Source organism: Cyprinodon tularosa, unplaced genomic scaffold, assembly GCF_016077235.1.
Source record: "Cyprinodon tularosa strain WSP-4 unplaced genomic scaffold, ASM1607723v1 ctg559, whole genome shotgun sequence".
NCBI lineage: Eukaryota > Metazoa > Chordata > Actinopteri > Cyprinodontiformes > Cyprinodontidae > Cyprinodon > Cyprinodon tularosa.
Genome location: NW_024039295.1, coordinates 1 through 12,398, shown reverse-complemented (window position 1 = coordinate 12,398; position 12,398 = coordinate 1). Strand labels below are relative to the sequence as shown.

General features: G+C 36.5%; 1 protein-coding gene across 1 annotated transcript; it reads right to left on the bottom strand.

Annotated features, from left to right (window-relative positions):
• Positions 1-1,820: 1,820 nt before the first annotated feature.
• Positions 1,821-11,001, bottom strand: LOC119796759 (protein ADP-ribosylarginine hydrolase-like). The gene is made up of 8 exons (XM_038305456.1): positions 10,913-11,001; positions 8,896-9,019; positions 7,056-7,164; positions 6,715-6,813; positions 6,536-6,641; positions 5,360-5,626; positions 5,003-5,217; positions 1,821-2,250 (listed from the first exon to the last, which is right to left on the bottom strand). The coding sequence occupies exons 1-8, from the start codon at positions 10,918-10,920 to the stop codon at positions 2,102-2,104; spliced, it is 1,077 nt and encodes a 358-aa protein (XP_038161384.1). The 5' UTR covers positions 10,921-11,001; the 3' UTR covers positions 1,821-2,101.
• Positions 11,002-12,398: the final 1,397 nt, after the last annotated feature.

Genomic DNA, 12,398 nt, shown 5'->3' with positions numbered 1-12,398 from the left:
TGGTTACCTGTAATGTTTAAAGTAGATTTTACGGTTTGTTTTTTTCTTTTCTATTTGTCGTCCCTCATCCTACCAGATCTCATTATCTATACTCAGATTGATGACAGGTTTTCCAGATTTTGTGGTTCCGGTTTATCTGTTATGAAGTGATAGAAAAGCTTTTTAAATGTTTTAAATCATAAAAAAAATTATGTCTATATGTTGGCTTTTTACTTTGAATGTTATTTTAAAATGACACTTAATAGTTTTTCTATTTTTTTTAAGTACTTTAAGAACTTTGTAGTATTGTTTTATAAGGTGCTATACAAACGGTAATGGTAAAGTTTCCAGACATGACGTGTTGTGGATTGGCACTATATAAATAAACAGAGCTGAACTTGTCAACATTGTTTGTTTAAGAGTAAGAATTCTGTTCAGAACTGGATTAGAAATTAAATCTATATCAAGTGAGAGAAACTTTACATTTCAAGAAGCCATCATTTCTCATTCTAGATACGAAAATCTAAAGAAAAACTGTTAAGCATTTTTTAAATGTTTTAATTTTATGAAAAATAAAAGCTTTAATATGGAAAAAAGTAAAGTATAATTTTTCTGAGTAGGGTAATGTTTAGTCTGTGCGTTATTGAGGAAGATATTAGTTTAAATTTGCTTTGGAACTTGACTTGTGGTGCTTGCATAAAACTGTTAAAGTTAGAATTTCATTCTCTGCCTGGTCTGTTTATCATATCTTGGTCAAAGTTATTAAGAGGTAAAGCCACAAATGGCTCTAGAGGTTTAGGTCAAAGATGCCGGCGTCTCATTTTTAAAGTGCATCTGCACCAAAAACATGTGGTTCAATTTTACCATAAAACTCAGGAAGTAAAATAATTAATTTTGTACATATATGTGTGGCAATCTACACAAACGTTTTAATTAACAATAACAAGCTAGTTAGTTTAAGCCTATGGAGCATCAAAACGTGTTTTTTCCATGAGTTTGAGCTTTTATCAATGATGAAATTGAATCGCATCAATCTCATAAAGCTCTGTTACACATCTTAAAATGACAGAAAGACCCTTATTTGGATATAAACTGTAAATATGCCTCCTTTTAGGTCATGGAAATGCTTATTCTTAAAGGGCAGCTTTCATTCTAACAGAAAATGATGAATCCGCAGATGTATTCCATCTGTCCGAAACTGAGGCCAAAAGAGTGAAAAGAAGTTTAAAACTCTGTTCAAACTCTCTGGTCTCCGACATTCATGCAAGGAGGAAAGAAAAAAAAAACCCAAATGCTTAAATCAGAACCTCCTAACTCCAAACAAGCCTTTCTAAAAGCAGCTGATCTGTTTGTTTTTGTTAATTTTTCCGCTCTCTGGCTCTGCCCATTGCCATCCCTCATGTCCTCTGATGCTTCATCTGACATGCCGCCTCCCGGCCGTCCCCCTCCTGACCCGCTTCCTCAGCCTGCACTTCTCATCTGATGATCGTCCTCTTGTGGTGAGGACTGACCGTGTGGATCAGCCTCGGGGAGTCTCTGTCTGGCATCATTATCGCCCACCTGCCATCATCCATCATTAGCTCTGTTACGGAGCTAATGTTTACCCACTGAAAGCAAACTGTGCCCCCCTGTGGTGGAAAATCTCTCACTCTTCTGCTCAGTCTTCTGGTAAAGCAACAAATCATCTGGCTTTGGTTTCTGCTTTAAATATCTGAACTCATCTACGAACGGTGAAGAAAATAAAGACGATATGTTTTGTTGTAGTTGGTACATTCTAAGCGTCCAGAAATCTGGATTAATTTAACGGTTTTAAATGCTTTTTTTTAATTTTTTTATATATATATATTTTTACAATATATAAGAATAAGTCGTTCACTATGTGTGCGCAAATTAACACTAAGGCTGTGGTTCCCAAACTTTTAGCTTGGGGCTCAATTTATAACAATGAAAGACCGTAAATCAACCGCTGCATTCAAATAGCATCAATACTAAATTCATATTTCTAAACCTCTCTAAGCACCCATTCCCACTATTACAGCCTAAATATGCCTTTTATAACATCATTCATTAATTGTTTTTTTTAAGGCACCGAATATATAGTTGGACCATACAGGCCATGTTTTTAGTGAGACAGAGCGTAGAGCTGTTCAGCAGAGCGCTCCAGCCGAGCCCGGTACTCCAACTTGGAATAGTTGCATTTAGGAACCCCCTCGGTGCCGTAAAGAAGCCCCCAACAGCAGCAGGCGATCACTGCAGTGCTGTCGCTGTCGCCTGGACAGAATCACAGACATATATCAATCCAGTTCAAGTCCAACATTGTGAGAAAAAATCTAATGTATATCACAAAAAAAATAAATAAATCAAAAACAAAATTCCTGCTGGCACTGATTTAATTTAAGTTTCCATCTTCTAACAAATACAAACAGTTCATTTCCCAGGTTATAATAAAACATACAGCTAATAAGAAAAAAAAAGGTTGGAACTCAACGTTAGAATAAAACTGTACATACAGGCTCAAACACACACGCTATTATGAAGATTAAAGTCCTTTAACTGCCTTTGATGTCCTCATCTCATTTCAAACTCCTATAAAGAAATAACACTGATAAAATACTGTTGAAATAAATGTCCCAAAACTGAAAAAATAGAACAATGGTTAAAGTCTAGCTAAAAAAGCACTTTCAGGCCACTATATTACATAAACTTACTACATAAACTGACACCTGTTCCTCCAGGGTTTATACAGGAATGAACTCTAATTTAATGCTTTTTAATGCTCTTTTAATGTTCTTAGAAAGTACCCATAACTCTCATATATATATATATATATATATATATATATATATATATATATATATATATATATATATATATATATATAACATGTAAAAATCCTCCCTCATCTTTACCATCGACAGGCTGCAGCTATGTCCCGTATTCCTTGTTTTCCAGCCACTTATTTTGAAATTTGAATTGTTCCATTCCCTAGCCTTTTCTCCACCTTGAGCTTCTTTTCCAAATATATGGCTTTATGATCAACCGGAAGCAGTTCTGCGCAAACATGGAACATCTTATATCCGATGAAATTGTTTTTATAGATTTTTTTTAATAAACTATTGTAAATGCCACAATAATCACTTTTAATGAATTTTAATGCCAATTAAGGCTTTAATTGAAAACATAATAATTTAATATATTTTAATGTTTTTTAATGACCTGCGGAAACCCTGTGTTACAATGGCTGAAAATACAGGCAGCTATAGAGAATGTGACGTTTCCTCGGAATCGTCTGTCACAATCAGAGAGACGAAGTACTGTCATCAGATAGCAGAGCACAGCTTTAGGGCACGGAGGTGTTTTTATCTTTAAAGTACATCTTCATCCTTCAGTAAATACATCTACATGCTGTGGTCACACCTCAGTGAAACAATTGATGACATATATGAGAAACTGGCTTCTGTTGGAGCTTCTATAGTTATCTGTGGATGAAATAAACATAATTTGGGACTGGTCTCTTATTTTGGATTTTTCATTAGTAACCATAAGTACTGATATCTCAGGTTACTTGTGCGACAAGGATCCATTCTTACCTGCTGAGCCCATCCGTCTGGTGACAGACAGATGAGCTTTTAACATTAGATCCACTAAATTAAGGTAAATCTGGAAAATATCAGCCTCTCTGACTTAACTTCTCCAGTGAATTTAGATGCTTCTTGTTTGAGACAGAATGCTAAAAAAAATACAGAAACCATAACATGCTGTTCTTGGTGGGACCAGCCCATCTGTAGAGTGACCTGTTATTTCTATAGCTCTGCTCCAGGCAGCGATTATCCTCTTTACTTGAGAAAAGTCATATAAACTAGTGTCTCAGTATTCCTACAAAAAAGCAGCAGTTTAACAGGATTAACAGTTTTTGAGCAACCTGAGCTGATTATAACTGAAGTTTTAACAATGAAGGATCACTGAGTTCCCTCTTTGCGACACTTCCAGTCGACTTCTGATTGTCAAATTTTAACAAAAAAATACGTCCATTTTGGCTCAGAGATGTCTTTATTGCATCTTTGCGTATAAAATAGTTTGTAATATTAATATACTTTGCTTACTTTTTTTGTCACATAAACTTCAGAAAGATAAAATAAAAAATCTGCTTTTCAGCTATCAGCATGCTTATTTAATGTAAAGAACAGTTTTGATATATGTTAAGGATCTTTATCCTTCCTCAAACACCCATTTGTGTTAAAACTGCCTGACTTAAGCTATTCTTTTAGACCAGGAGTCACCAACATGGTGCCCGCGGGCACCAAGGGGCCCTCAAGGACCACAAGGGGTGCCCTTAGAGTCTTCTGAAAATATAACAACTCAACAGTGAGCTACGTTTGAAATTTCATTGTATTCTGTTGCTATTCTTTTTTTAATCAGTTATAGAACATTTCATCATTTAATCATATATGGAATTTAAGCATTTATAGAGATTTTAAAATGAAAATGTCTAAAAGAAAATTAGAAATTTAAAGAAACGATAAAGATATGTTTATAATGTATAAGGTTTAGGTTAACGTTGACCCTTACAATTCATAGGTCAGTATTGGTAGCCCTTCCAGTGACTCTGCCCCTGAATTAGCCCTCAACTGTAAAAAGGTTGGTGACCGCTGTTTTAGACAAAAAAAAAAAAAAAAAAAAAACAGGAACCAGCAACTTCAGCTGAGCATAAACCTGATGCATTAACTCCAGGATCATCATCAGTGAAATGTTTTCTACCTGCTGAGCTCCAAAAATGAACCCCTCCAGCTGCTGCCTGCATGGATTGGTCAAATCTCAGCTGATCAGACCGACTCTACAACCAGCAACCCTGATCTACAAAGAGCTGCATGCTACGCAAAAAGATATAAAGCATCAATTTAAGCTTTATCGCGTTTGCTTTAAAAGGTCTGAAGTTTCCCTTCTTTCATAGAACCGTAAATTATTCCGAGCTTTGCTCTCAAGTCTGGGATTAATACTCAAAAGAGATGAATGAAGCACTGACCTCCATGGAAAGCAGCTCTGTTCATCAGCTCCTCCCAGTCTGAACCAGCGCCCAGCAAAGCGTCTAAAGCTATCATCGGAGCGTCATGGCCACAGCTCCCCCCCCATCCAGACAGGCTGAAGCTCTTATAGGCCTTGTCCCTCTCAGCAACTCCATAGGGGGAGGGCCAGATCACAGGCCCCTCTCCGTTAGAGAGCCCCCTCTCATCCAGGTACCTGAGGAAAGAGGGAAGACTTTACTGATGGTGAAAAATATCTCCAAAAAAATCCAAATGTTTCAACAGTGCAGATAGGTATAAAATCAATGACAGCAACCTCAACACAACAACAAAAGCAAATTGATTTCAGCAGCTCATACCGCTGCCACTTCTCAGTAAAGGTGTCCCATTCCTTCATGTTCTCCTCCACGGCGAAGCCGCTGTCGGTAACAACCTGCTTTGCTATGGGACAGGCCTCTTTGATCAGGCCCAGACCCCAGGAGGCGACTGGCCGCCGCTGGATGGCGTATGAGGCGAAAAGAGCAGAAGCAACAGATCCCAAGTAGCCGATGGGGTGATGATGGGTCATCCTGCCCGTCTCCACGGCAACATGCACAAGAGACGACAGCTGTTCAGGCTTTGGGTACCTAAGGTTTAAAATATGTTAATTATCAAACTTTATTACTAAAAATACTCTATAATGATTCAAAGATATATGATTTCTGTTCTGCTAAAACATTTCATTGATCTCCTGTAGTTTTATATACATATATCTTTTACAAAACAGACTTTAACAATTACAAAAAAAATGTTTAAACCAAAACTAAATGAAAAAAACAGCTAATAAAAATGTTAAAACTATTTCAACTTTCCTCAGTTTTATATATATATGATTTTTTTCTGTACCGCCGACTTTTAGTATGAAAGCTTTGCTTTCCTTTATGCACAAGTTCCCATAGTGCTGAAACTAAATTAAATGGTGATGAAAAAAGCGTTATTTAAGGTTGCACATGTTTACATTTTTTTTAACATGATTTCATTTTTCATGTACCAAAAACACAGCATTTTAACAAAGGTGAGCAGAGTAAAATGAATCCAGCAGAACGTCCACACAGAGAGCCACAGGAGTACTTCAATAAGTTTGTCCTTTAATTTCACATATCTAAGCTTCAAATTGTTTTATAAAGAAGGTTAAAACATCTGGATGCATTTTCTCCACCTAATGTCACAGATTTTCAGCCAGTTTTAGCTCTATTATAAGGGATGAACCCAGAAGAACATAGAGACTATAAATAAAAATGGAGAAAATAAGACATTTAAGGTAATATTCCAAGTTTTCTTAAATAAATAAACTAAACCCTGGAAGAACCATCCATCATTAACTAAGAGGAGCCTTGTTCCCAGGATGGATTTGACACTTTGGCACAAAATGTTTAGCAGTATGTGAACGGAGGACTTCAGCTCAGCTGGGTTAATCATTCTGTGTGGGAAAACAATACTTAAATAGCTTAACTTTTAACAGCTTAGGTCCAAATGTCCCAGAGGAAGTGGCTTACCTTAGACCGATGCACATGGACCTCATGGCTGCTCCACAGCCTGCACCCCTGGGGTTATATGGCACCCTGTAGCCCTCTTCCTTCCCAGGCCTCAGCTTGTGAACACCTGTGAGTGCATCACACTTTCAAACATCTCTGCTAAATGTAGACCTGATTATAAATTCAAAATGAAAACCTACTAAACATGGTTGTGTTTCCAGGTGCCCTCCCGTTCATGTCTTTCATCCCCTTCACATAATGAAAAGCCACCTCATGCAGAAGCTCCTCCCCTGTCTTGTCTGCAAGGAAAGCAACACTTTGTTCAATCGTCGGACTTTAAAAGATTCAATTATCAGTGCACGAAGATGGTATTATCACAGAAAAGGTCAAGCTCAATTTCCTGCCTCCGTTGTTTCCTTGCGGATCCTAATAGGAAAGCAAATCAAGGCAAGGCTGGAAATTAGATTTAACCTTTAGCTGGCGCTTTAGAGAAGGGGCGGCTAATATTAATCAGACGGAGCGCTTGTTATGCTGAACTCACCGGTTACCAGAGCTTCAGCCGTTGCAAGATGCAGAACTGTGTCGTCACTCAGTGGCCACTCAGGGAGAGTCACCTTGATTTTTTCCAAACCACCGAGCTTCTGCAGCTCCTACAGTTCCAGAAAATGAGAGAAATTAACAAAAAAACATTTTCAAAAATTGATTGTCATTATTCCATCTGATATACTTTCAAATGCTGTTTTCACAAGTTTTCACACAGCTGTTGTATTTTATTGCTTAGCTGTTCTAGTTAAAAAGTTCAACTGTAACATCATTAGTTCAACTTTTTTTATTTCCTTTAGTCCAACTGTTTTTAATATTTGTTTCTGCGTTTTTATTAATTTTTTTTCCTACTTGCATTGATTTGGTTTTATTTTCCCAAATTTTAATCATGTAAAGCACTTTGCATTGTCTTTGTACTGAATTATGCTATACAAATAAATTTGCATTGCCTTGCCTTAATCTGTGGTTTTACACTCTAGTCTCTGGATGTCTAATAAGACATCAGGTTACTGATGATCAGAGGAGCAGAAGGTATAATTCAGGAAAATTCATGATTCTTTGTAGTGTTGTGTGTATAATGTGGTAACATAGAATAGAATAGAATAGAATAGAATAGAAAATCCCTTTATTGTCCCACAATGGAGAAACTGTGGTGTTACAGCAGCAAAAGGTTGTAGCAGAAGTTGTCACAAAATGTGGACCTTAGAAAGTGTATAAAAATTACAGAATAAGCAACAGAGTTAAGAAAATTAACAAATAAGTACTTTACTGTTCAGTGTTTTACAGTATAAATGCTCTATATCTGGAGAGTAAATAATCAATAAACAGCTGTGGACATTTTTTTTACAGTAATTGATATATGAAAAATAACAGCAACACCGGAGATGTGCAAAAAAATGACAGCAGCATGTTATTTAACTGCACAGAACCTGTGAAAAACTTATTGAGGTTGTTGGGAACAGTGATGGTTATAAAGTCTTACAGCTGCTGGGAGGAAGGATCTATTATAACGCTGCCTGGTGCATCTAGGATGCAGCAGTCTGTCACTGAAGGAGCTTTCCAGTTCAGCAACAGCTTCATGCATGCAGTGCAAGAGATTGTCTAACAGAGATGTTTTTCTAGTTAGGGTCCAGAGGGCATCCAATCACAGAGGTAGCCTAAAACAAGTATAACTGAAGAAAAACCTAAAAAAAAAATTTTTTCTTCAAAATTGTTAAAAAAAAACTAAAAACATGAACTAGTCATGGAGTCGCTGAAGAGGCTGCAACTACAGATTATGTAATGGATGCTCTAGAATCCCCCCTACAAAAGAAAAAAAAAAACTTTCACTCTATTTTTCTTCCAAGAAATCACAGAAGCTTAACTTACAAGGTTCCATTTGTGCCAAATCAAGATTCGTATTTGTTTAGACGTCTCTGTGACTATTCAAGATATGTAACTTAGCTGCTTAAGTAATGCAAGCTGTATATTAGCGTTAGCTCGCCACCCTTTCAGCAGAAGTGCTTTAATTAAGACAGTTCCCCTCTGAAAAGGGGAAGCGTTAAAGTGCAGCGGAAAAAGTTCACAACTGCCAGATAATCTTCTTTTTTTAAATGTACTAATATTCTTCCACGTCATAAATATGAATCATCACAGGCAGAGATTATTAGCAGATGAAAGATTCAGGAATAACATCCATTCAGTGGAGAGGTGTTCTTAGAGCAGCAAAAGCCCTACAAGCTATTTGGAGGTTGGTTATAATGTTGGGCTTCATTAGGAAGGCAGATATATTTAATTAAAGATTGACACGCAGTTGAAAAACAGGAACATTGGAATCACTGTGGTGTTGCAGCACTGACCGAGTGAATGTCCGGTCCAGAAAAATTGAACTCCCAGCTCCCATTTCTGTAGCCCAGAGCATCACCAGCACCACTCAGCACCATGGCTGCCTTGTAATGCTCCAAAGTAACTGCTTCGGGTCTCCTGGTGCAAAGAGATTTAACACAACAGGTTTTATTTCAGGCAGGTTCTTGAATCATAAGTGCAGATGATGGAATCTTAGTAGTAGCACGTTTCCAATCTGGCCCTGGGCTTTATGTATAATTAGATAATTTAGTGTCACAAATAGTTCATATATAACTGAAGTAGCTCTAATGAGATAATTAGATAAATAATCCTTTAAAATTGTCCCCCTTTACCTTTACATAAAGAGTTCAACTGGTAGAACCTAAATTATTATTATCACAGGATTTAAATATAGCTGAAATGTTTTATCATAAATCTAAGCTTCAAACAATCGGCTGGATTACTAAAAAAAAAAAGGTTTTTCTAATCTATCAATTTGTAGTATATCATCATCATAAACCAATGTGTTTGTTTTTTAAGTGATATCTCTGTATCTTTATTTATTTTTTCTGTAGAGGATCCCAAGACCCTATAATTCATGATGGGACCACGACCCCTTCTTTAGGAATCAATGGTCTCAGGATCTAGACTGAAAAGCCAACCCATATATCATGGAATACGGTAGTAACACTGGCTTAGATCTTTCAAAGTAAAAGCAATATGTGTTAGGTTTATTAACTGCACTCAAATGACATTAATCTTGCTCCTTTGGTCTGAAATATATTATATGTGCTCCTGTGAATGTTTAAGATTGTTAAAATGTATTATTCTTTGGAATATTAGAGGATGGCAGCCAAACAATTAATCTGACAAACAGCCAAACATTCCTATGCATCTGTTACACGTGGAAGAAGAAGGGGTCTTCACTGTGCATATTTAATTTTTATTGATTTTTCTGTGAAAACATGAACAACAACATCAGTTCACTTTTGCTATGTCTCATCTCTGATCACGCTGTCTGACGTCTTACTCGCTCCACAACTGCACGCGCCAGCAGCGGATACCTGAGAGACGCAGCGCCCCCTGCTGATCGGATGTTTTCAGTCACACGCATACATAACATGAGTCAAAAATAAAAAATATAATTGGGGGTACACTGTAAATTGTCTTTGCAATCACACATCCAGTCTCATCAACACTTTCCAACCTTTGCATAGATCTTTAAACACAGAACAAAGAGCAGAGGACAACATTATTTTTAGATTCTTCATAAATAATCTATCCTCCTAGGTCTGGGCACCAAATCTGCTGAAGGGGAACCTACCCCCAGGCCCAGGTGGAAATAGATAAAAGTGACCAAAAATATGAGATTTTGAAGGGGCTTTCATTTTTAAATCCCTCATTAGATACTGATGACTTTAATGTGCAACAATCTAAAAGTGTTCACTGGAAACAGTTTTAATTTAAGAAATATTGAAAATAATTAGGCATTCTGACACTATCAGTGCACAATTAAATAAGATAGAGCAGAGACTACAATAAAAAAAGAATAATTTTCATACATTCATATTCACAGGAGAGAATATAAATTAATTTATATAACAGGTGAGCAAGAATGATGTCAACTAAATGTAGGTAATGAACAGGAAAAATTTGCTTTTACTTTGAAAGGTCCGGGCCAGCTTTACCGTATTCCATGATGTAAGCGTGACCTAAAAACCCAACGAGGGCTGGCTGGCTTGACTTCGGTTTTAAAATGTCCCTAACGGCCGATTATCCTAATTTCGCTCAAAGGAGGCCGTGTTATGATTAATATTCAGTCGGAATGTATGTAGTCAAGCTCAGAACAGTTGTAGAGATGCTGATAGACGATTTACTTGGGAAACATGCATTGCGGAACTAAACAGAACAGAAAAATCTTCAACTTTACCAAACGCCGAGGACGTAAACCTACTACAAAAAATACAGTTGATGTTCAAATGTTACACTGAGACAATATTAATATCTAATACACTGATTAAAACTCCTTACTTGTCCATTGCAGCAATGTCGCGTTAGGCTCCTTCCTCTCCTGTTTATTTTGGTGTGGCTGAACACTGACGGTTATGTGAAACAGCGCCTCCCTTCGGTCAAATGAGCGCTACCTATTAAAGACCAGTAACGGTGTATAAGGTACATTACGGTAACAGAGCAGTTCGGGAGCCATTACTTCTGACAAAAGCTTAGAAATTAAGAGGATAACAGAAAATTAATCTTGGGAACATTTTTATTCATGAGAAAATTACAACTCTCTATGGAAGCCCGTTTCCGCCACATAAAAGTACATAATGCCAAATAGAAATTCATAACTATGAGATTCAAAAGTCATAATTATGATATTCGATTTTGAAATGTTGTATAACATAGTCATTATTTTGAAAGTCGAAAATGTGACTTTGAATCTCATCATTATGACTTTTTTTTTTTACTTTCATGTGGTGGAAACAGGCTTCCATATCTTTCATGTTCATGTTTATAAAGAATTTAAAAAATTTAAAAAAGAGAGATAAAAGAAAGGCATTTTTAATGTAGAATTTATTTGAGAAGTAACAGGGAAAATACCCTAAATCTTAACCGTTGTACAGAGGCGTAGCCAGAAAATTTTTATAAGGGTGGCCAGGCAATAACCAATGTACACTTAGGGGGGGTCGAAAGCGGACAAGCACCAGAACCTCAGGGTCAATCTACACTGTTCCAAAAGAAAAATGAACAAGCAAAAATCCCATATTTTCTAAATATATAATACCGGTATAATAAAGACAAGCTATACTTTCCTACAGCCTTTGCTAACAAATAGATGCATATATTTAAACTTCTGTAATTTCTAGATAATAGGTACAGTGGATAAAACTCTTTCAGTTTTGAGTTTTGGGGCGTAAATCTTTTCCAATGCCAAAACTTGTATCAGTAAACATTCTGCATATAATTAATATTTACAAGCACTAATATCTACATAAATTGATTATTTGATAAGTTTTTATTAAAATTGTTATTTATCTTTAATTTCACTGAAGACTCCCAGATGAATTGCAATGACACATGATTTTCCCTTTACCCCATATAACAGCAGATCTAGTTCTGAACAGAGCATGAATACTTATCATCTTTGATGTTAGTATATTGATGTTTATAACTAACCACAAAAAGATAAAATGTTTTGAATATTTCACTTGAGAGTATTACTGCTGCCACCATCTGTATTAGAGGGGAAAAAATGGTAGGGGTGGCAAATGATTGGCTTAGGGTGGCCATTGCCCCTGGCCCCCCATCTAGCTCCACCCCTGCCGTTGTGTACTTTTTTGTCACTATCGATATTTTTTTTATCCAAAATCACAAGAGGTGACACAATGTCTTTGATGAAGGTACTTTTTATCAGTTTGATTAAACGGTATAATTCAACATGGAAAAAACAGAAAAACGGCCGTTTTATCCTTTTTCTCCTCAGAAAACGATTCGTTTTCCCTTTTTGTGTTTCTGC